The sequence below is a fragment of the Aulonocara stuartgranti genome (genome assembly GCF_965226115.1).
Source record: "Aulonocara stuartgranti genome assembly, chromosome: 12".
Taxonomy (NCBI): Eukaryota; Metazoa; Chordata; class Actinopteri; order Cichliformes; family Cichlidae; genus Aulonocara; species Aulonocara stuartgranti.
Window position 1 is genome coordinate 37,794,078 of NC_138948.1, and position 25,525 is coordinate 37,819,602.

At 41.5% G+C, this 25,525-nt stretch overlaps 1 protein-coding gene across 1 annotated transcript; it reads left to right on the plus strand.

Moving 5' to 3' along the window:
* The first annotated feature begins 11,815 nt into the window (after positions 1 to 11,815).
* LOC309719341 (uncharacterized protein) lies at positions 11,816 to 22,330 on the plus strand. Its single transcript, XM_082555390.1, has 5 exons — positions 11,816 to 11,902; positions 14,404 to 14,583; positions 15,579 to 15,803; positions 19,890 to 20,031; positions 20,986 to 22,330. The coding sequence occupies exons 2-5, from the start codon at positions 14,439 to 14,441 to the stop codon at positions 21,107 to 21,109; spliced, it is 636 nt and encodes a 211-aa protein (XP_082411516.1). The 5' UTR covers positions 11,816 to 11,902; positions 14,404 to 14,438; the 3' UTR covers positions 21,110 to 22,330.
* The last annotated feature ends 3,195 nt before the right edge of the window (positions 22,331 to 25,525 follow it).

The window sequence follows — 25,525 nt, forward strand, 5'->3', positions numbered from 1 at the left end:
CAGGCAGAGGGGGAGAAAATGTCACACAGGCCCATATCAAACAGTAAGCAATTGTGGACTCTCTTAGCTTTTCCAGATCTAATCTGTTCCAGTTATGCAACAAATGCAGACGTTTTGCGGAACCACAGACCATACAAAGTGAATCAAAAGCAAAATGGTTTCAGAAACATTCGTCTAATTTAAATATTTGAAACAGCTGAGAGGAAAAGGTTCCTGGAAACGTCTCCTGTATTACAGCTGCATAGGCCCAGAGTTGCATCACGGACCTGGAATTTTGGTGTCAAAACTTTTTGTGGGAGTGCGTGTTTGGTGACAAGTCTAGACGAGCCCTCGGGGTGTGTGATTGACCAAACAGTGTCTGTGACGGCATTTAAGTGCCAAATTCAGGGGCAGCATAAACCATGTGTGCGTTTTGGCGCCTTTTAGACGATTTTATTGACGTAAATGACAGATCATATGACCCCGTGTGTGCTTGGTGATCTTGTAAATTTGTGCTTCAGTTTTGGACAGTAAAATTATTACTACTCTATTGAGCCTTCCCAAACCAAAGAAATCAGTCCAGTGAGAGAGCAAGGAAAATATTCAGAAAAATAACAGCAGTTGTTTAATTTTCTAGTAAACACTTCCCAAAAAATCCCACAAGTTATTTTCATTTCTAACAAGAGACTATTGTAATTAACATGTTCTAATAGTGCATCATAAGAACTACACCAAAGTGTTTGCAGCCCCTCTGTGCTCTAACAACAGTAAAATCAGCTTCATATGAATTACCAGCCAACCCTTTGGCAGACGGACAATGGGTGGATGTACGGCAGGTTTTACAGCAACATGTACTCACTGCCAACTTTTACTCCACTGTAGAACTGGAAGCGTAGAAGCCTGATGGCTGTGGACAGACGTGCTTCTTTGGTATTAACAACCAGGGTGTAAACACACATTGTTTTGGACATCAGAGAGTGTTGCCAGAGTTAACATGTGGATTAAATCTCAATAGCATCATGTGTCAGTGCATTTACTGTAGATTTATCTGCAGTTCTGACATGCTCAAAGCAGCCCTACAGTATTAGCACTGTGGTCAAGATGCCTCCATTTCTTTCCCACCGCAGGAGACAGCCATTCACACGTCCGCATCCTTACATCTATAGTCAGTTTAGATTTATTCATTAACCTGACAAGCATGTTGGACTGTAAGAGGAAACCCACACACAGGGAAGAACGTGTGCACAGAACGGTTTGATGGTCGGGGTTTTCTCTGGGTTATACTTTTAGGTCACAGTATCAAGCACCTTGTTGCTGTGAATTGACTTGATATAAATTAAACAGAATTTGGTCTTCTCTTAGGTTTGCGTTTGGGCATACAAAGCACCTAACTGTAACCCAATTTGAAATCAAAGTGCCACAGAACCGGGTAGATGTGAAGAAGTTAATAACATTTGTAGGCAACTATTAGAAGGATGCTCATGCTTCCTTTAGGATGAATCATAGTAACTTTGTGTCACGGTGCTGGGTCGTTGGCCCAGCGTTTTGTGTTTTATGATTATGTCCCTCTGTTCTAGTTATTCTGTGTCCTCCCCCCTTGTGTCCGGTTCGGGTTCTAGATTTCCTGTTTTGTTCTGAAGGTCTGTGTCTGTTGTCATTGTGTTCAGCTTGTCTCCTCCGGTCCTCATGTGTATTGGGTTCAGCTGTTCTTCCCTCCTGTGTGTGATTACCCGATTACCTCGTGTGTGTATATTTAGTGGGTGTCGGTCTGTGTTCATCTGTGTATCTCTGCGTTTTTGGTATCCTCCGTCAGTATGCGTCTCTCTGCCTTTCACCCCGTGTCCTGAGGATTTCTAGTTGCTCTTTAGTTTCCCAGTTTAGGTTTCCGTTAGTATGTCTCATGATTCGTTGTCTGTTCCTGCCACTGTCACCTGTAAATAAACTCTCACTCATATCATCAGTCGGCTGCCTGCATTTTGGGTCCTCCTTTCATTCCACAACATGACTGCTGCCCCAGCCGTGACACTTTGGGAGCTAAACCTATGGTTAACTTTGGTTTACAACTAAATGCATGAATGTCATGTCAGGTCCCATTTATCTGCATAGCACTATTCAGATCAAGGTGCTTTACAATGTGCTGGAAAGAGACAGTTAACACATTTAAAATATATACATATATACATATATTCATACATACAAATATACAAACAAGGCTAGAGTTATTTAATGTGGTCACAGATACATTTTTATATCTGCTGTTCTAATGTCTACTGATAATGCAATCAGCTGTACTTTGTATTCAAATGTAAAAGTACCCAAATATTAGCAGCAGTCAGGTAATAGCACCGCTGTGCTAGTACACCTTTATACAGTCTATGTTCTCAGTTTGTCACATGCTGGCGTGTTGGCAGCTTCCCTTGTATATTTTGTATAAATGACTTGGAGTACTGTTTACTACCCCGTGATAAAACCCGCATTCATTTTATTGGATATTCCAGTTATGAAGTATATTCTAGTCTTTCTGTGTGACTGCTCTTTTGTGACTCTAAATTGGTGTTGGATGTTTAAATGAACATGTGTCTTCATGTGTTAGACCAAGTGACCAAAAGGGTGCATAAGAAGAAATCACAGTTAAGAATATAATGCACTGTGGTTGTAGCGGTGACATTTGAGTAAGGCGATAGCTTGAGGAGGCAGGACTTCCAAAGGACGGGTCAATTTAATTGCTTCAATGGGGAAACTGATAAAGTGGATAAAGATGTGAAGCATTTAATGAGTTGTGGAAACTGAAGGGGCGAGCTGGAAGGAGGGAGACGAAAGAAGGAAAACTATTTCATACAGTTTATTATTGCTGCAACCCAATTTCCCCACAGGGATCGTTTGTTTCCTCTTGCAGCAACAGATTAAACTGTGGTCCCAGAAAGCAGCAGATGATTGATGTCCTTTCATTGCTCAGTGTTCTTGAGCTGTCTTTACCGCAGATCAGTAGAGCTGCTCAACATCCAACTGCCTTAAATAGCTAAAGGCAGGTGAAAAACACTGCAGCGCCTTTTTCCTGTGGTGGTGAGAGGTCATGTGAAACACTGTCCCCAGGACCTGTGGGAAGCACTCACATGTTTTCTAATATAATCTTGTAGATGAGGCGGATCTTCCAATGTGCTAAACATAAACATCCTCGTTGAATGGATTCCAACACACTCGGTTTTTTGAAGTCTGATGACATATTCAAGGCCATGAAATTACATTGTTTACTATACTGTGTAATAAGTTCTGTGTATGGACAACGTTTTTTGGACAAAGACAAGTGAAAACTTACAAAAACCAAGCCAGACAGTGTGTTTCAATTCAGTTGTATTCATGTAGCACCAACTCACTACAGTTGTCTCAAGGTGCTTTATATTGTATTTATACAGTAATGTAAAGACCTTACACGTATTGCAGTCACGGCTCTGTGTGTCATGTTACTGGGTTTGTAGTTCTTGTTACGTTTCGGTTTTGTACCTGCTTTTATTTCATTATTTTAGCTTCACAAGGTGTTATTGATTTGTATTTTCCTCCTTAAAATCTCTTATCTTATGAGCAGCTGTGTCCCACTGCCTCTGTATCATGTTTAGTATGAATCTTTTCTGATAGCTGGTTTTCCCTCCTGTCTTGTTTTTCACCCCCAAAAGTCTTCCATGTAAAAACATGTTGTCCCTTTGTTGCTGTCAGAGGTTGTGTTCTTGTTTCCTGGTTATTCTCACAGCTAAGGCTCGTTCTTGATTTACAGTTTTGATTTTCCTTGTGAGCTTTATTTATTTATTTATTATTTAATTTAAGAAAATATCTAGGATGTATGAAACAATCTGAGTTCACAGGGCAGAGATACTATTTACAATTGGATTAGATTTGTGTTCATTTATGCTTTATATAATGTGAACAAGTTACCAAGATGGCGCCGGTGTGCATGACTGGCCGTCTTCGACTCTGCTTTCGACCCCTCCTTTTTGATCTCTGTTTAATTTTCCTTATCCTCCTGATCTGCTCTCCAAGTGGCAATGTACTAATTACCTACGATCGGCAAACGCTTTTGAATCTTCGATCTTTTCACCACTATGGACCGGATCCATGTTGGAATATAGGAGATGCCACTTCGCCCCGGATGGATTTTTCCACCAGCACACACGTCTTGCCTCTACCCTTCCCGTACAAGAAACGCTTCAGGAAGTGGGGTAAACAGAGTGGTATTCGTGTACGTTTTAAGGCTTACCTTAAAGCATGGGCCGTGGCTAATCTACATGCTACCATGGAAATCCTGCAACATCCTCCCACTTCCCGGGGCCGATTCTTTGTTAGATTGGTCACCCATCGATGGATCCGCCCCGTCGGACAACAGGTTAACTCTGCCTTCCCTGTGGCCTGTCTGCCTATCCGGACCTGGATAAGGACTTTTCGGGGTGGCGTACACTGCAGCAACCTAAGCTGATTGAGCCGTGCTCCAAGTAAAAACACGGCGCCCTTGATCTGGATGGCCAACTAAACATGAGGTCGCTGGTGAATAAGACTTTTGTTCTGAATGATTTTTTCCTCACCTCTGGGCTGGACGCATTGTTTCTGACGGACACCTGGATGCGCCCTCTCCTTCTCTGAGCTACTCCCTCCTGACTGTCTTTTTTTAGTTCACCCAGACCCACTGGTAAAGGTGGAGGTCTAGCCTCGGTTATTAAACATAAACTTAAAGTTTATGTTCTCTGTGAACAATTTTTAAATTACTTCACAGATAAAATTTGATCTTTAAAAGCCTTACACGCCTTAGTGAGGAGCCCTGCCCCTACCTTAGGATGCCCATCGACTTTTCATCAGTTTGAGCTGGTGTCACTTCCCACACTTAAGCGTATAATCGATCAACTGAGAAATACTAACTCTGTCCATGATATCCTCCCATCTCGCTTTGTCAAGGAATGAATTTATCACTGTCCTCCGGCTGCGTCCCGACAGTCTTTAAACATGCGGTAATACAGCCTGTTCTAAAAAAAGTAATCTTGATCATAACGACCTTCCAAATTACAGGCCGATTTCCAAACTTCCATTCTTGTCTAAAGCATTGGAGAAAATAGTCCTCTCACAGATGCAGGCCTACTTGGATCCAAATAATATCAGCAACAAATTCCAGTCTGGCTTTAAACCGCGCCATAGCACTGAAACTGTGCTGCTGACAGTCCTAAATGACCTTCTCTTATTTGCTGACTCAGGGTGGTCTACAGTCTTAGTTTTACTGGACTTGACTTCTGCGTTTGATATGGTGGACCATAATATCCTCCTATCGAGGCTTGGACGTACAGTAGGCATAAGGGGTAGTGCCCTTAACTGGTTTAGATCGTATCTATTGGATAGGTCTTACCCCGTCACCATCGGTGGCTGCTCTTCCTCTGTTGCTCCCCTCTGGTGTGGTGTCCCCCAGGGATCTGTGTTGGGCCCTATGTTGTTTTCATTGTGTATGCTGCCCTTAGGCTCTATCTTTGAGAAGTGTAATATCTCTTATCACTTTTATGCTGATGATATTCAGATTTACTTTCGGATGACTAATGGCATTTCGTCGTCATTACACTGTCTATTAGAGTGCTTGAGAGAGGTCAAAGATTGGCTCTCCGATAACTCTCTTATATTGAACGAGTAGAAATTGTGATGTTCGACAACCATGCTTCACGGGGCCAATTTGCTGACACTCTTGGACCCCTTGCCGCCTTTCTTTCTGGCACTTAGGTGTTCTCTTTGACAGCTCCTTTAAGTTTGACAAGCAAGTATCCTCTGTAGTTAAATCTAGTTTCTACCAACTGCGTTAAATCTCCAAGGCCAAGCACTACATACCACACAAGGACCTTGAGAAACACCTCCAACGACCCCAACAATAGAGGCACTTTGGACACTCATTCCCCCACCTCTCCCCCCTCCATAGAGCCATCACCACCTTCAAACTGTTCACCTGCAACACCCCCCTCCATAGAGCCATCACCACCTTCAATCACTTCACCTACAACACCCGCCCCCTCACCCCACACAAAAGAGGATTTCACACCACCTCCTCCGACCACAACTCTTCATATTCATGAAGCAGGTGTGAGGAAGCAGTTTAGGAGTCTGAATGCTCGGAAAGCTCCCGGCCCAGACGGTGTGTCTCCTGCCACCCTCAGACACTGTGCAAACGAGCTGGCCCCAGTGTTTTCTGGCATCTTCAACTCCTCACTGCAGGCATGTCATGTGCCTGCCTGCTTCAAGTCCTCCACCATAATCCCTGTCCCCAAGAAACCTAGGATCACTGGACTAAATGACTACAGACCCGTGGCTCTGACATCTGTGGTCATGAAGTCTTTTGAGCGCCTAGTTCTCTCCCATCTCAGGACCCTCACGGCCCCCCTCCTGGACCCCCTGCAGTTTGCATACAGAGCCAACAGGTCTGTAGACGACGCCATCAACATGGCCCTACACTTCATCCTGCAGCATCTGGACTCCCCAGGAACCTACGCCAGGATCCTGTTTGTGGACTTCAGCTCTGCCTTCAACACCATCCTTCCAGACCATCTCCGAGGCAAGCTTTCCCAGATGAATGTGCCTGATCCCATCTGCCGGTGGATCACTGACTTCCTGACGGACAGGAAGCAGCACGTGAGGCTGGGGAAGAATGTCTCGGACTCCCCGGACCATCAGCACCGGCTCCCCTCAGGGCTGTGTTCTTTCTCCTCTACTCTTCTCCCTGTACACCAACTGCTGCACCTCCACCCACCAGTCTGTCAAGCTAATCAAGTTCGCAGATGACACCACCGTTATTGGGCTCATCTCTGACGGGGATGAGTCTGCCTACAGGAGGGAGGTTGAACGTCTGGTGTCCTGGTGCAGCCACAACAACCTGGTGCTGAATGCCCAGAAGACAGTGGAGATTATTGTGGACTTCAGGAAGCACACAGCCCCACTCCCCCCCATCATCCTGACTGACACCCCCATCACCTCTGTGGACTCATTCCGCTTCCTGGGTACCACCATCACCCAGGACCTGAAGTGGCAGCCCACCATCACCTCCGTCATTAAGAAAGCCCAGCAGAGGATGTACTTCCTGAGGCAGCTGAAGAAATTCAACCTGCCAACACGGACGATGATGCAGTTCTACACTGCAATCATCGAGTCCATCCTCACCTCCTCCATCACCGTGTGGTACGCTGGAGCCACTATCAGGGACAAACAGAGACTGCAGCGTGTTGTGCGCTCTGCTGAGAAGGTGATTGGCTGCAGACTCCCATCTCTGCAGGACCTGTACACCTCCAGGACACTGCGGCGTGCAGCCCGGATCTCAGCTGACCCTTCTCACCCTGGACACAGTCTGTTTGACCTGCTCCCCTCAGGCAGGAGGCTCCGGTCCATTCGCACCAGAACCTCTCGCCACAAGAACAGTTTCTTCCCCTCTGCTGTTGGACACATGAACAATAACCACATGACTGTTCCCGCCACTAACACATGACCCTACGCTGTGTCACTGCATCATTCCATGTCTGGCACTGATCACCACCTGCACTCATGTATATATCTTTCTACGTAGCACTCATAATTCTTATTCTCATGTATATATCTCATGTATATCTCATGCACATATCTTTCTTTCTACATAGCACTTTAATTCTTATTGTCTGCACTGAAGCACCGCAGCAATTTCCTAATGTTGTAAACCTCAACATCTGGCAATAAACCCATTCTGATTCTGATTCTGATTCTGATTCATGCTTTTGTGACCTCTAGATTAGACTACTGTAATTCCCTTTACTTTGGTCTCCACTCCGCCCTTCTTATAGATCGCAGCTTGTCCACAACACTGTGGCACACTGTCTGACTGGAACCACAAGGTTTGCCTCTATCAGCCCAGTCCTTGCTGACCTGCACTGCCTCCCTGTCAAATACCGAATTGAGTTTAAATTTTGTTGCTTACCTTTAAAATCATAAACAATACTGCGCCGTGCTACCTCACTGAACTCCTTAGTCCATATACCCCTGGGAGAGCCCTAAGATCATCAGGACAATTACTGTTAGTGCAGCCTGGATCCCGGTAAAGACCAGAGGTGACCGTGCTTTTGCCCCGGCAGCCTCGAGACTCTGGAACAATCTTCCTGCTGCTATTCGCGCCTCTGATTCTGAAAAGTAACATGCGCTCCTGAGGGCCACAAACTCTCCTCTGCTCTATCAGGTCCCAAGCGAAGGTGAAAGTGAAGACAGATGCAGTGCAGACTTTATGAATTCCTTCTCCACCTGCACTCTGTTCAGGTTAAATCAGTATGATGTGGTGATAAAAGCACCTTAAATCCACTGAGTAATGTCGAGCTGACTTCTTACGCATGACTTTAGTTTTAGTAACTTACCTTTTGAATCATTATCTTAGCTGATAACAGCTAGGGGTATACTGCCTCATGCTGCTGCCTGCAGGACATCTCTGATTGCACCATTATAAAATAAAATAATAAAAATGAAATCCTGCTTGAAATCCTGTCAATGAGGCATTTTAAAGCATGTGCCACCTTACCATAACACAGCTCACTACCCAGCCAGGCATCTTTGCATGCACTTCCTCTTGTCTCTGCAGTGCTCACATAAAAGGGTGCTCTAGATAAAGTCTCTGAATCTTTGGTATAATCTTGTGTAGGTCCACCTCATGCTATCAAAAGAACTGTGAGTCACTACAGGATTAACACAAGACCTCTGCATGCATTTGGATGCCATAGTCTCTTTTGTACAAGTCAACTCTGAGTAGGTTTTGTGGTGCATTATCCTGCAGGGGGGGATTTCAGGGAGTGCTGTTTCCATAGAGGAAGGTTTGTTTGTTCTTTCTAGGTGTGTGATATGTGTCCACATGATTGCTAGGAAACAATGTTTCCAAGCAGAGCATTTCAACAAGTTGATCTGTATCATTCGCTCTCAGTGGTTTTAATATTGTGTCTGAGTGCTTCACTCATATTAGAGTAAAAGGAAGCAACCGCTTGGTGACTAGCAAAACATGTGCTAGTCTCTCAGACAGATTAGCAAAATTTCTCAAATAATGGCTCAAATGCTCAGCAGCTGCTCACATTTTGGTGATGTTTTGCACATAAATCACTATCTTGCAGAGAAAGTACGTCACTATTTGTGGAGGATTTCTGAATTTCAAATCTATGAGGGTCTTGCTGGATGCTTAATGTAAATAGTTACTGTGGATTTCTGTGTATGTGACAGTGGCACATTTGAGGTTTTTGCCAGTTTATCAAAGTTAATTGCTGTATTACTGTAACTGTCAGCTCAGTCCCATGCTAATATGAGTGATAGCCAACCGTCATTTTATTGCCATCTTGATTGACCAAAGTTGCTCTGAAGATGTTACCTGCCTGTGAGTAGCTGCCCACCTGGTCCTCTCCCCATCTTCCAGCAACCAAAGGCAATAAGATTTCATCTTTATTTCGCATGATCACAGTAATTTTGGTCGTCCATTAATCTCCAACTGCTGTTTTACCTTTTTGCTGCAGTAAAAACAGCTCACAGACAAAAAAATACTTCAAGTAAAACTAAAATATAAGTTCTAAACTACAGAGAAAAGTAGACACTCCCAAAACAACCATAACCACATACTGGAGGATATATGTGTCTCTCTGCCTACGTTTACTTTACAGGGAGTGCAGAATTATTAGGCAAATGAGTATTTTGTCCACATCATCCTCTTCATGCATGTTGTCTTACTCCAAGCTGTATAGGCTGGAAAGCCTACTACCAATTAAGCATATTAGGTGATGTGCATCTCTGTAATGAGAAGGGGTGTGGTCTAATGACATCAACACCCTATATCAGGTGTGCATAATTATTAGGCAACGTCCTTTCCTTTGGCAAAATGGGTCAAAAGAAGGACTTGACAGGCTCAGAAAAGTCAAAAATAGTGAGATATCTTGCAGAGGGATGCAGCAGTCTCAAAATTGCAAAGCTTCTGAAGCGTGATCATCGAACAATCAAGCGTTTCATTCAAAATAGTCAACAGGGTCGCAAGAAGCGTGTGGAAAAACCAAGGCGCAAAATAACTGCCCATGAACTGAGAAAAGTCAAGCGTGCAGCTGCCAAGATGCCACTTGCCACCAGTTTGGCCATATTTCAGAGCTGCAACATCACTGGAGTGCCCAAAAGCACAAGGTGTGCAATACTCAGAGACATGGCCAAGGTAAGAAAGGCTGAAAGACGACCACCACTGAACAAGACACACAAGCTGAAACGTCAAGACTGGGCCAAGAAATATCTCAAGACTGGTTTTTCTAAGGTTTTATGGACTGATGAAATGAGAGTGAGTCTTGATGGGCCAGATGGATGGGCCCGTGGCTGGATTGGTAAAGGGCAGAGAGCTCCAGTCCCACTCAGACGCCAGCAAGGTGGAGGTGGAGTACTGGTTTGGGCTGGTATCATCAAAGATGAGCTTGTGGGGCCTTTTCGGGTTGAGGATGGAGTCAAGCTCAACTCCCAGTCCTACTGCCAGTTTCTGGAAGACACCTTCTTCAAGCAGTGGTACAGGAAGAAGTCTGCATCCTTCAAGAAAAACATGATTTTCATGCAGGACAATGCTCCATCACACGCGTCCAAGTACTCCACAGCGTGGCTGCAAGAAAGGCTATAAAAGAAGAAAAACTAATGACATGGCCTCCTTGTTCACCTGATCTGAACCCCATTGAGAACCTGTGGTCCATCATCAAATGTGAGATTTACAAGGAGGGAAAACAGTACACCTCTCTGAACAGTGTCTGGGAGGCTGTGGTTGCTGCTGCACGCAATGTTGATGGTGAACAGATCAAAACACTGACAGAATCCATGGATGGCAGGCTTTTGAGTGTCCTTGCAAAGAAAGGTGGCTATATTGGTCACTGATTTGTTTTTGTTTTTGAATGTCAGAAATGTATATTTGTGAATGTGGAGATGTTATATTGGTTTGACTGGTAAAAATAAATAATTGAAATGGGTATATATTTGTTTTCTGTTAAGTTGCCTAATAATTCTGCACAGTAATAGTTAATAATTAAAAATAATTAAAAGTAACGTAATCATAAACAATAAACCAAGAACATCTAAACAGCAGCACGTGTCCCAAGGCATGATGGGAGAGAGCTAGCTGCTCCCCCAACACGCCACAATATGAATATTCACAACAGTATGTATGTAAGAGTTTACTCCAGAAAATAAGGAGAAGCACAAAAGGTTCATTTAATTTGTAAATGTGTCGTTACAAGCTCTAACGTGGAATAATGTTGGTATCCTGCAGCGATTTCAGACAGTCCTGATTCAAGGTGTTCACATCAGATAATAATGAGCATCATTTCAGATTTTTGTTATGTCTATGTTACCCATAAACCCTTGTACTTTGGGATAGTTTACAACACTTGGTTTGGATTTTATTTTCACGCTTTAACAGCTTGAGCCACAGCTCTGTTGGCGCAGGACGAACAGGCCTCTCAATGTTCCAGCAGCACTGTTCCCACCAATTAACCCAGTGGAAAGGAGGAAAAACACCACAGGGTCAAATCATGAACATGCTGCGCGTGATCATATAAACTCCATCAGCTGTTTTCAGCCCATTGTTCAGCTTAAGACCTTCAACATGGTAACCAGAAAGCAGTCATATCGACTATAATGCCATTGTAACATACAAACCAAGGCTTGTAACTATGACAGAAGAAAAACACGTCACCCCACCTCTCCAGCACCCCTACCAACCACAAACAGACCCAGAGAGCAGCGCTCGGCTCCTTAGCAACAGTGGAGTAGGACTACAGTAACACGCCTGCTCCTAAAATCAGCGTTTGGGTGTGGATCCATACTCAGAGGAACATTACAAAATGGGATTTCATTCAACACTGCACTATGTGGTTCCTCAGGGAGACGTGCTGAAAGACTTGAACTAGAGCAGGTAAGAGCAGAACTTTTATCATAGTTAGAAAGTTGCTGAAAGACAGTCTAATGAACTGTAACTCTAACCACACACACATGCTTCTTGTTAAAACGCTGTAGATAACCCCGCAAGTCCAAGTGACTGAAACCAAAGGGCCAAATCCGTTCCAGAGGTGCATGGCGTCTGTTTTATTTTAAAATCCATGAGGCTGTTGAAGCAGGCTTGTAAAACCTGCGTGAACAGCTGGCCAGGATTGTCCCAGGTTAGAAACAAACGTCTGTCAGGTCTTCTTATACTATACAAATGGTTATTCTCTAATCAGTCTGCTGCTGGCCACAAAACGCAGCGTTATCTAGATAGTGTCAGTTCACAGCAGCAGTCTTTTCAAGATTCTTTATTTTGCGAGATAAAGACCCCACATTATTAAAGAGATCATCTGCTATTAGCAAGCACCTGGGAAAAGTGGGGAGGGAGAACAGGAAGAGGCCGTCTGCATGACCTAGGGTGAGGGAGGGGCACCCAACTGTTACATGTGGTTGTGATTAGTAATATTTTATTTCTCTTAGGACCATACTGAGTTAGATACAGGAACAGAAGGGTTACACACTGAACAACATGACAAAGAGGACAGAAAGTACTGAAGGTTTATGTCTTCGTCTCGACTTCTTCCATCTAAGCCTGGCATCCTCCTCTGTCACACCAACTCTCTGAATGTCCTCCTTCATTTATGAACCTTTGCTGAGGTCTTCCTCTTTTCCTCCTGCCTAGCTGCTCCATATTCAACATGTATATGGAGTATTGTCTACTTTATCCTCCATCCCTCTTCTGCACATGTCCAAACCATCTCAACCTTACCTCTCTAACTTGACCTTGACATCTTTAAATCTGCAGCCTCCAGCTCTCTCCTGTCACTGCAGCCTTGTAAAGCTTACTTTCATTCCTTTTTCTTTCACTTCTGCTGCTTTTGCTGCCACAAATCATCCCTAACGCTTGTTTTCACCCACTCCACCATCCCTGCACGGTCTTTCACTTGTCTTGTCCATTGCTTTGACATCAGGCATTAAGTGTGGCAAGCTGATCTGAAACAAACAAACATGCACAAAATGAACTAAAGAGCACATTGGATTTTAAATTACAAGAACAGTCCAAATGTGATTTAAAGACTCAGTTTAATTCAGTTCAATTCATTGTGATTTATGCAGTGCCAAATCACAACTGTTGCCTAAAGGTGGTTTATATTGGAAGGTAAAGACCGTGCAATAACACAGAGAACCACAATGGCCAGAGCCAGTAGCTGTTTCTGATACGGGCGACATGGGCAGTTGCCCAGGGCGGCATCGTGGTGGAGGCGGCATCCAACAAACAGCCAAACAAAGACAGATACATCCATCCAGCCCTCCCTGTTTAGAATTATTTTTATCCCAGAGGTTGTGGGTTGACCCTGAGGTGATGCACACTCCTGAGTGTATTTTTGTTTTCGCTCCTCTCAGTCAGGAGGTTTGAATGGATGTAGGTTGACTCTAGGAGAACAGACCTCTGATTAACTACCACGCTAGCTAAAGGTTTTAATTTTAATTCTTTCTTCAGTCTAAGAAAACATACCAGGCGCATATATCCATATGCAAGCAAATGGATATCATGACAAAAAGCAACACTGTGAATTAGTGAAGGAGTAAAAGGCTTTGCATTCTTTAAAAGAAGCATAAGAGTAACTAAACTGATAATCAGCCATTAGAAAATAAATCAGTATCTATTCGTATTTTCCATTTAGATCCTTTAGTGAGCATAAAAACTGCTGAATTTGCTGTTGTGTTGTCAGTCATGCGTTATAATACATTTCATATTTTGGTTCACAGACTGTTGAATTTCATATATCAACATGTCATCTTGGCTGATTTTGGAAATTTGTACAGTTTTGTGGGAATTTTACACAAATGCTTTGTTACCAAAAGATTAAGTTTATTTGAAAATAATGTGCAGATGCAGCAGTAATGTTGCAGTCTCTATTTTATACTAGTACTCACCACCAAATGAAGAAGCAAACACAAAAACGAGTTGTTTAGCGTGCACAGGAAACCAAAATAAAATGGGGGTTTTTATTATTTATGACTTTTTGCATCACTGAGACTTTAGATGAATAATTAAAAAAATGTAATTAATGTGGTACAGATGTCCCAGGCCCTGTGCACCGCCTACAGACTTCCTGTATGCAGAGTAAGAAATATTCAGGCCATGTGGTTGACACATTATGTTGTAACATGTAAACCATGGTTTTACTCTGAGAATGCAGATTTTATATATATATATCTCTATATATTATATAGAGATATATACATATGTTTCAGCTCCTACTAAGTTCAGATTCTTAGAAGTATTTTTTTCATGTAACTCCTTAATTTCATGAGAATTGCAAGGCCCATAAAAGTGCTTAGTGTAATAGCGTTCAAAAACAAACCTAGTGAAAGTACATTTGATGCTCACTGCCTGTGTCCTGTCTGTCTTTGCATGTTTGCTGACAGATGAATGACAGCAGCACTGTGATAGAGGTGAAAGCATGAATGACCACAGTGAGCAAAGAAGGAACGTTCAGTCCAAATCCTTTCAAGCGGGTACAGGACTCCACCTCCTTCCACCAAGACTGAGGACGTCTACTGGCACGTGGCTTTCGTCCAGAGACTCTGAGCGTTTGGGCCTCCAAGGTGTGTAGTATCAGTTTTAAAATATTGTGAGTGCTCACATGGCCTCACTCCCTGGTATCTAGCAGTTCTGCGTCCCATGCTGCTAACTTTATTTCTCAGTACCTTCCAGTAATTATAAATTCCTGCTTGGCTTGTACATTCTCAGTCACAGCCCCAAAACTCTGGAAGCTTCTCCCTCTTCAGATTAGCTCCTCTACCTCACTATCAGTCTTCAGTTCCCAACTGAAAACATACTTCTTTTCATGAGGTTGTTCAGCTTCAGACTAGCTTTAACGTAACGTGTCGTTTTCTGCAGTGCTTATCTTTCACTTCTATTATTTTGTTATTATTGACTATCATTTATATATTATATTAGTTACTATATTTTTACTCAATTTTTCTTTTTATTCCCTTTTCTTTGTAAATTATTTATATTGTTTTTTTGTTTTTATTTTATTTTACTCATGGTGCAGGACCTTGGTCCAGTCTTGACAACATGCTGTGATTGCAGTCAGTGTTTCACAGACCAGTTCCAGTGGAAAGATAAATATTCCTGTGAAATGGTTTTCCATACGTCACATGTTGTAATGTTTTATCACAGTGTTTTATTTGACTTCAAGGAACAAATGTGATCCAAGACTGAACTGGCAACATTGTTGCTGCCTGATACCACAGCACACCTTCAGTTGTGATTAACAGTAAAGTTTTCTTTCTTTTCACGTTAGTTTACTTTATAAAAGTTTGAGCTTCCACTTAAGAAGGCACTCACAAGATATTTATCTCAATGTGGAATATGATGCCGCCATCTCCAGGGTCTCCCTTTTCCTTAACATACCTATAAAGGTTCTTTGGCAGTGGCACATTGATAAGTAACCATAACCCAAAGGAAAAGACAAGTGTAAATGTCAGGAGAATAAAACCTGTCTTGTTTTGTGATGTATGGAGTTATTCCCATTTGTTTTGCTAAATATTGTATATAATATGATGAAGATTAATTTTCCAATTTTCTGTGACAGTGCAGGGGTACTGCTGCCCCCTCCTGCAGCGGCCCAGCAGTGGAAGGGTGATCCCACAGAGCAGAGGGGGAGGAGATGAGAAACTGCTCAGCAGCATCAGGCTGAGGCTGGAAAGCAGAGCAAAACCAGCATCAAGGTCCAAAACTGGGAGCAGACCTGAGACGACCTCACAAAGTGGAGCTCCCACTGTGGGCCAAAGCAAAGATCCAGTCGATGAAAGAACAGGTGAGTGAATCCAAAAGCACGTCCAGTGCTAATGACGTTCACAATGTGTTTTCAGTTTTCACTCCACAGCAGGCACACAGCCTTCATTACATGTTACATTTGTTTAATTCTAGTGATTACTCTACACTAGATCCACAAATATGTTTGTTTAACAGGCCAAAACGATGAAAAATGCTCCACACAACTCCATTTATTCTCACTTACACTTTGGTTTGAATATAAATATTTTTGAAAAGTTATTGTTTCTTTCATTTTGCCTTGGCTCCATCATTATAAGATAACATGGGCCTATGTCCTGCAGTATTTGCTGCTGTTTATTTATTTTTCTAATATGAAAAGTGGAATCAGTTCTTATGTTTTTAGTACAAAAGGACAACTGACTAATTAAACATCTGTGATGCAAACCAATACAATGCATAATCCAAATAGAGAAAGCCAAGGTTAAGCCACATGTACAACATAGTCATTGGCACTAAAAGCACAGTGAATATAAAGATGGGAAAATGTTGTTTTTCCACTGAATTGCTTGGAAGTTACACACTGCTTGAAATGACTTGCAGTCTTATTTGTGTGTACTTTCCTTTTAAATGCAGACATGCATGCACAGCTTAACATCACACTATTTAAAATGACTTATATTACAGTTATTTCTTCTTTCTATGATTTCACTGTTGTTTCAAACAAAACACATTAAAATCCCATTAAGTTCTAGGGGAGTTTGTATCATTTGGTCATGTGACATATTACAAAGCGCAGTCCTATAGTTCAGTCACACTAAAGTACAAATAGGATTGCAACCAGGAAAAATGTGTGATACATTCAAGTGTTCATATTCAGTATTTCAGTGCAGTGACCACCACAGTCAGAAGGCGATCGCTGTCCTGCATCAACTGCCTCGCTATTGATGCTAAAAAGTTCTGTTTCAACTTATGCTGAACTGAATTTAAGTAGTTCTGTGTTTGCAGAAATAAAAATAAGATATGTTTACAGTTTTTTTCCATATCATTAAAAACATTATTAGAAACATCTCATTCACAGCTTGAGCCCATTCAGTCCCACATTAACAGCAGACTGATTCTGTCTTATTGATACCAATCAAGACAGAATCACAGCCTCTTCAAATTCATCCACCCCACAGGCTTAGGCTTCAGTTAACGTCCCTCTGTTCATAACAATGTTACCATTTGGATCAATCAATTATAAAAGTTCTTAAACGAAAATGTCAAAATGAATCCTTTGAAATGTAACCTCATGGTTTTAAAACTATGATTTTTAAGCAAACTCAACCCTGACCCCAGTAAATGCTCTTTGAAGTATTAATAACATGGAGGAGATAGTAAATGGCTTTAATGAATTCTTCGTAAACATAGGGCCAAAACTGGCAGAAGAAATAAAGGTTGATGGAATAGAAAGGGACACTGGTGAAAATATTGAAAGGAATAGTAGCTCAATGTTTTTAAGAGCAGTGGAAGAGAAAGAGATTTATGACATAGTTAGAGGACTTAAGAACAAAACCAGTACAGACTGGAATGATATTGATATGGTAACGGTAAAGACAGTTATTGATGGTATCGTAAAACCATTAAAATATATATTCAACTTGTCGTTTCAAAAAGGAGTTTTTCCACAAAAAATGAAAGTTGCTAAAGTTATTCCCATTTACAAAACCGGTGAAAGACATCATTTTACAAACTATAGACCAGTGTCAATACTCTCCCAGTTCTCTAAGATACTGGAAAAACTCTTCATAAAAAGATTTGACAGTTTTGTGGAAAAATATGAATTAATGACAGATAGTCAGTATGGGTTCAGAAACAACAGATCAACAGCTTTGGCACTGATAGATTTAATGGAAAAGATAACGGAATGTATGGATAATAAGAGGTATGCGCTCGGAGTTTTCTTAGATCTAAAGAAGGCGTTTGATACTGTTAATCATGAAATTCTATTAAAAAAACTGGAAAAGTACGGGTTTAGGGGAGTGGTTTTGGAATGGTTAAAAAGCTATGTAGGGAATAGGCAACAATATGTACAAATAAATGAATATAAATCTAATTTGATGGATATAGCTTGTGGAGTACCTCAAGGTTCAGTACTGGGTCCAAAAATGTTTATTATGTACTTAAATGATATCTGCAGAGTATCGGAGATTTTAAAGTTTGTAATATTTGCAGATGACACAAATATACTGTGTGCAGGTGGGGAATTGCCACAGGTTTTGGAAATGATCACACAGGAATTAACGATATTAAAGAAGTGGTTTGATATAAATAAATTATCATTGAATCTCGATAAAACCAAATTTATGTTGTTTGGAAACCAAAAGAAAAACATCGAAGTAGAAATATGTGTTGACAATGTATATTTAGAAAGAGTAAATGAAATAAAATTTCTTGGGGTGATCATTGACCACAAGCTCTGTTGGAAGCCACACATTACTTATGTTCGGGGGAAATTGGCACGGGGCATTGCCGTCCTGGGGAAAGCAAAGCATATGTTGGATCAGAAAGCACTGCACATTTTATACTGTGCTTTACTACTGCCATATATGAGCTACTGTGTAGAGGTCTGGGGAAACACATACAAAAGTAACACACAAACAATAACTATAATACAGAAAAGGGCCATTAGATTAATAAATAATGTAGGGTACAGGGACCATACAAATGCACTCTTTGTCAAAATGCAAGCTATTAAATTCCAAGACTTGGTGAAGCTTAAAACAGCGCAAATAATGTATAAAGTCAGAAATAAATTGCTCCCCAAAGAAATCTGTAAATTGTTCATAGAAAGAGAAGGTGGGTATAACTTAAGAGGGAGATGGAATTTAAAAATACAAAGTGCTAGAACAACTTTAAGAACTATGTCTATCTCAATTTCAGGAGTTAAATTATGGAACAGTCTAACAGAAGAAATAAAAGACAGTCAAAACATAAAACAGTTTAAAGTAAAATATAAAAACCTAATTTTAAATAAGTATAAGAATGAAGAAAACGGGGTTAACCCAGGACGGTAATGTTGCTGGTAATGGTGTTGCGGTTCTTTTTTGTTTGTTTTTTTGTTTTTTTGTTTTGTTTTGGTTTGTTGTTTTTCCATAACTTGTGTATCTGCAAATATACACATTCTGTATTTTTCATATGAAAGAAACTATACTGTGGTGGGGCTTGCTAATTTCTTGTTTTTGATTTATGTATGTTATGTTTTGTTTTACTTCATATGTTTATATGTTTCATATGTTGTTTGTTTAATTTAAGACAAAAAAAAATTAAATGAATGAGAGGTAAAACTTGAGGGGGTAGGGACAAATAAGTAAATACTTCAGCCTACTCCTTTTCAAACAAATAATGGAATGATATTTTGTAATGATTGTGAAGGCACATATTTGAAATGTTTGAAATAAAAATGAACTGAACTGAACTGAAGTAAGACGTAGATGTCATTCAGATTCATGTATAGGTATTTAAGAAACGTCTTTGATGTTCAGCTTTGAGAAATTCTACAGTTTGATTGATGAAAATAAACCAGATGTGATTTGGGGATTTGATCAAACAAACACAATATCGTCTTTATTATTGAGAACTATCTGGTGGTATTCATGTGTACGTTTAGCAATGATGGCTAAAGCTGCTGTTTTTTCACACTGCTAACCACTTAAAAGAGCTTTTGATCAACACACATGCACACAAACACAACAGCTTCCATCTGCCTGTAAATCTCTATAATCATATCCAGACAACATGCGTATATGAATTCTTCTTCTGGCTTTGGAGAGAAACAGATGTTTGTGGTGACTTTAGCAAATAATCTCATTTCATTGTCAACTGACATGAAAGTCTCTGTTTTGCATTCTTTCTCTATTTTTCTATTGGCTTTGCTGTATTTGGATTAATGGATGTTTTTGCTGCAGTTTGGGTAATTGCCTTTTGGATATCCTCTAGTGATAAGCAGACACAGTTGTTCAGATGTAGTCATGCCCAATCTATCACCCAGATCAAGCGGTAAATGACATCTGCAGTGTAGATGTGTCTAAGTTCAAAGCTGCGTGTCTTAGAGTGATAAACTCTTTGAAACACATACTCTGCACAGAGACCTCGAGAACCCCCTGCGACAGCGAGAGGCCGGCTCGACACACACATCCTGCTTCCACAAAGGTTTCAGAGCTCCATCTATATCTGCCGTCATCACTGTGTGAAGATGAGAAGCAGGACACAGACGGACGGGAGATGAGGTATGAGCACAGAGGCTGTTCTAAGTCAGGAAACGATGAATCTGCATCACTTTCAGCTTTGTTTGGGATAAACATTTGTAGTTTTCACCCTCCTTTCCCAAACAGGTCTCAGAAGTGATGTCAGCACGAGGGTGGGGAGACAAAAACTATTTTCCCAAGCAATTAGAGCAACTGCAGTGCATGGAAAGTCATGTCCGCTGGGCCTAAATGGGATTTGTTATATCCATGGCATTATTCCATGCAACAAAGAAGGAAAAAGGATAAAGTTACAGGATGTTTTATAAAAAGAAACTCTGTAAAATACCAGTGCAGTGACAGGGGGAGACCCTGGGATTCACTGGAACTGGGTGTTCATCAAGCATGTACAACATTGTCTTGTTTCTCAGAGCCAAGAGCAGTAATCCCACACAGCCGGGTGTAAGCAGAATGACTGCATATTATTCCCATCAGTGTGTTCAGGAGATAGGAGCTGATATTGGACCACGACAGAGCTGTGCTTATATAACATGAAACTGTATCACAAGAGGGTGTGCGCAGAATTTAACCATTAAGAACATCTTCTTATTTATTTCAGTTTCTTCTTATTTATATTCTTGTTCTTGAGGACAGAATATCTCAACCCAGTCGCTGGTAACATGCTGCCCCCTGCTGCTGTGAGTGTTTTTATTACATTTCTCAAAGGATCATCAGTAAAAAACAAAAACTTCTGAAAGGAACGATGGAATTATTGTACCATTACATCCTAGCTAGAGACGTTTTATTCCCGATGTGGTGAAGATCAGTGACAAACTAGAAAACAAAACATTAGTTAGCTTTTAAAAATAGTCGAAAACATCTCGTAGGAACAGCTAAGGTACTCCTGCATACGCACAAAAACATATACTATACACTATGTACCACGCACACTTATCATACTGGTTCAAACTGGGACATATTCATTGTGTTTCCTTGCAGGAATTTATCAGAGGAGACCAGCGGTGAAGAACGTGAGGTCAAACTAACCATCTCACACGTGTCACACACCAGTGAAGACGAGCCTAATCCAGGACTCAGCAGACCACAGCACATCACCAGCTGATCACAACCTTCTGAGTCAGTTTAACCCCAAAAGAATCACCACATGACCAGCGCACACAAACACACCTAATGAGGTGGTGTCGTTTCTCCTCAGATATATATCAACGCTCTGCTCAGAGAGCTGGGTGACCTCTGAGGGACGACGGTGTTTATGCACTGCAGGGACACCTGAGAAAATGTCAAACTAATGAGATCTCTGTGGACAACTGACATGCCAACATATACTGTTAGTGGAGCAGGAGTGTTGTTTCAAAATAAAACCTGGACAAATGACAGCTGTAGCGACAAACTAGAAAAACGTGAGGATGAAGAGAACAGGACACGGCTAACAAACAACCAAAGAGTTTATTAGAGCGATAGAAACCACAGAGTTCACTGAAGTCCTGTGACCAGCTGATCAAGCACTTCCAGACTGCAAACAGTCCGTTTGAAGGCCGTGTTACTCAGGTGTGTTCACCTGTAACTACAGCTACATAGGTTTGTCAATGACTTTGTACATTTTATTTTGTTATGCTCCACATTCAGCTTTTCTTCCATCCACACGGATGTTGGACTGATTTAGGATTCATGATTATTCAGTTTACCTGATTATGTGTTTTGTGTTGTAATAACTGAGAAGCCATCAATGAATAGAAAGAAGAATTTGTGTATTATTTTGTCTCGTTAAAGACGTTTGTTTCTTAGTATATAAAACAAAGAACTCATTTGTTTTACTTGTATTTATAATAACTATGTGTGATTTTTCTGCGTCAGCGGTCCTTCTGGAAACAAATGATCCAAAGTACACAGTCCATGGTTGTCTGCTGACAGGCAGTCCGCTATCAGCTACAGCTGCTGCTGTTGGTGCACCTGGTGGTTATTGTAGTCACTGTTCTAACTTTAAGGCTTTATAAACCCAAGTGGCCAAGTTACAGGTTATTGCTGTACTTTAGTCTTTTAACATGAGAGTCAATAGGGACTCAGTGATGTGTCAGAAAACAATGAAAAAGCCTGTTTTTCAGTCACTCTCCTCTCTAAAGCAGCAGCCTTCTGTCAGGACAAGCAGGATGAGCAGTGTTCGATCATTCATTACTCACGTACCGTCAGTCCTTTCTTTCATTACAGCTAAAACAGCGTCTGCCAAGTTTCTCTCATGACTGTTTGCATCCATCCTGTAAATTACTGCCATCTCGTGGCTCAATAAAAAAGGCAACCCAAACATGCATTTTCACATCAAAGCTCTTGATTGACTGAATATTCACAGTTTAAAGTCCCAATTATTCCAGCAGCAGTGGAAAATGAATGAGCTGGAGTTACATTTCTTTTTCCTTTGATTTGTTAATTGTACAAAGAAAAACTTCTTGGCTCAAGTTAAAGTTCTCCTTTTAAGGTGACAGTATGTTATTGCTATCGTCACTGCTGGTTGTTAGTGTTAAAGTGTCTTTTATTAAGCATTCAACAAATCAGCTGTAGGGTCTGACTTGTTCTGTAAGAGGTGTGTGATTCTTCTCATTGTGCTTTAAGCACACTGTAGAATAGAGCCAGGCCGAGGCGAGCTGCAGTGTTCGGCGTCCTGCGTGCAATCTGTCGCATCTGTGTCGCGTCTTCTTGCTGGCCTCCTGTCGGCAAACAGGTAGCAGATCATGCACCACACGCTGTGCTCTGGAGAGATCTGGGCACCACTGCTGCTGCGAAAGGGTCTCAGTGCACAGGAGCCTGTCAGCAGGAAGAAGAACAGCTGGGAGCGACGCTCACTGACACACAAGCAGAAACAAGGATTTAGAGCAGACGAGAGCCTGAGCTTTGGGCTCACAGGGATTACTTCTACATAAGATAAGATAAGATAGAACTTTATTAATCCCTCGGGTGGGTTCCTCTGGGAAATTCGATTTCCAAAAAGCACAGCACCGACAGAAGTTACAGAGTTATACACACACACATATATATAAATACAGAGACAATATAAATAAAATATACAAAGGGGATAAATAGAATAAATAGGAATAAAAATAAAAATACAAGTGAATTGCACATTTCAAGTATTGAGTCTATTGCACTGTTGACTATTTACAAAAGTATTGCACAAAAGGTATTGCACAGTGAGGTGAAGAGGCACTACAGCTTAGTTGTTCCCCCCTCCTTTGTCCTCCTGTTTCCCCTCCCTCTCCCCTCCAGAGAGGAGTTAAACAGTCTGATGGCGTGTGGGACAAAGGAGTTTTTAAGTCTGTTAGTTCTTGTCTTGGGGAGAAGCAACCTGTCACTGAACAGACTCTTCTGGTTGTTTATGGCCGTGTGCAGAGGATGCCCAGCATTGTCCATAATGTCCATCAGTTTCTTTAATGTCCTTTTCTCTGCCACTGTCACCAGAGTGTCCAGCTTCATGCCGACCACAGAGCTAGCCTTCCTGATCAGTTTCTCCAGCCTGGATGAGTCCTTCTTTGCTGTGCTGCTCCCCCAGCACACCACAGCATAGAAAAGTACTCCAGCAACCACCGACTGGTAAAACATCCTCAGGAGCTTCCTGCAGATGTTAAAAGACCTCAGCCTCCTGAGGAAGTACAGTCGGCTTTGGGCTTTTTTATACAGGTGCTCTGTGTTGCATGACCAGTCCATCAACTGATGCCATTACTGGAAACTTGTTTATATGAGCATCTACGTTCCCCTCTCGCCGACAGAAGATGGGAAGAAACTATAAACTTTTTTTAAACAAAACTTTGCACATTAAATGAAAATTAAATGAGCACGACCTGATGTTTGGACTCTGTTACTTGTATACAGTCTCACTATTTGCTTTGTATCACTTTCATCTTGAACAGTCGTGGACTTTGTGACATCTGATCTACAATAAACATCATCACTAAATGATGTTGTTTGGAATCCAAGCAACACTTTCATGCTCCTGCTGAGGAGTGAACATGATGATAAAATGGAACAACATTTTATAAGTTGTTAGGTTTGGATTACTTATTGGACTCAAACCATTACCAAGGAGGAAGTATGCAGCTGCACTGAAGGAGAGGATGATGAGGAAGATGGTGCCTACACCCAGGTCTCCCACGGCACAGGACAAGCACAGAGGCTCTCCACCCAGACCTGCTGCTCAGGCTCTGCTCTTGGTTGACAGACGTGGACTGATTTGGATTACAGTGGTAATGCACGACTGTCATTGGGAGCTTGTTGTGAGCTGAGACAGGAGAAGAAGACGAACAGCAGAGGGATTGAGCCAACTGCCACATTTGTAAAGCAGAAAAACTTCTTTTCTTCTAGTGATAAAATAATCTCAAATTCTCTGTTTTAAAAGCATATTTAATAAAATACAAAATAAACCCTGTAGCGGTGAATGTTTTCAGGATCACAGTTTCAAATTCTAAGCATCCTCACACCTCTTTGCTGGTGTTTTTTTTTAAGTACGAATTCAGTTGGAGGAGTTTAAACGTGTCGTGTATGAATTATGATTTTAAAACTTCATTTTTTTAAACATGTACTTTTCAAAGAGTTTACTACATGTCCACTCAGTTGGACAACTGATGTGTATGGAGTGACACATCAGTGTCCAATGTAGTGGTAGCGCTGCAGAGATGATATTTCTCGACTGGCCGGGAACGCCGTGGTGGGGAGGTGTGTGGGGAGAGGGAGGTCTGGGCTTCTCTGCGACCCTGCTCTGCATAGGAGGAAGAAGATGGATGGAGATTTCACAGTGGCTTTCATTCTTTATTAGTGTTTGCAAAGATCTGACCAGTTTTAGGTACTAACTTTAACTGCTTGTCATATCACATGTTAGTGAGTAAGGTAAAGAACTACTTTCACCTCTCATTGTTAGTACTTTGAACTACTGCACTTCACAACTTTTCAGTTTACCTGTACTGAAATAATGCTACAGTGTCGATACACACACACACACACACACACACACACACACACACACACACACACAGCAATCGACTGAAAGACTTCAAGTCTACCCTGACAACATTTATGGGGAAAAACCCACTGACCTTCATCACAAATGACCAAACATCACTTTAAGAGGATTTAGAGGAAACAGGTTGTTTAAATTATCAGATGGAGACTTTTGTGAATTCAGTAAAAAAAGAAAATGACCAAAGAACACCTGTCACATCAAACCCAAAGAGGCAACAATTAGTCTACAACTGCATATTTTCAATGGCAAGAAAAACACATCCCATTAAAGGGGGTAAAATATAAAGAAACGAGGGGTGGGTTGAGAATTTTGCACAATATTGTACATTCATCCCCGAGTAAGACTGAAGGAAAGAGATGACTTCTATAAGACTATAACGTCTCTCAGTAAATTCCTTTAACTGGGCTGGTTCTTCAGCCACGGGCCTTTTTTACTCCCAAACACCAAGAACACACACAGCGCTGTGATCTCAGTCAGCAGCTGCACAGCCTCTTGAGTCACGACATGGTGTAGATT

Excerpts from the sequence above, each read along its gene's own strand:
- LOC309719341 (XM_082555390.1), top strand. The coding sequence starts at position 14,439 with ATGAATGACCACAGTGAGCAAAGAAGGAACGTTCAGTCCAAATCCTTT. Across the intron at positions 14,584-15,578 it reads TGAGCGTTTGGGCCTCCAAG|TGCAGGGGTACTGCTGCCCC; the intron begins GTGTGTAGTATC and ends TTTCTGTGACAG. Across the intron at positions 15,804-19,889 it reads TCCAGTCGATGAAAGAACAG|AGACCTCGAGAACCCCCTGC; the intron begins GTGAGTGAATCC and ends TACTCTGCACAG.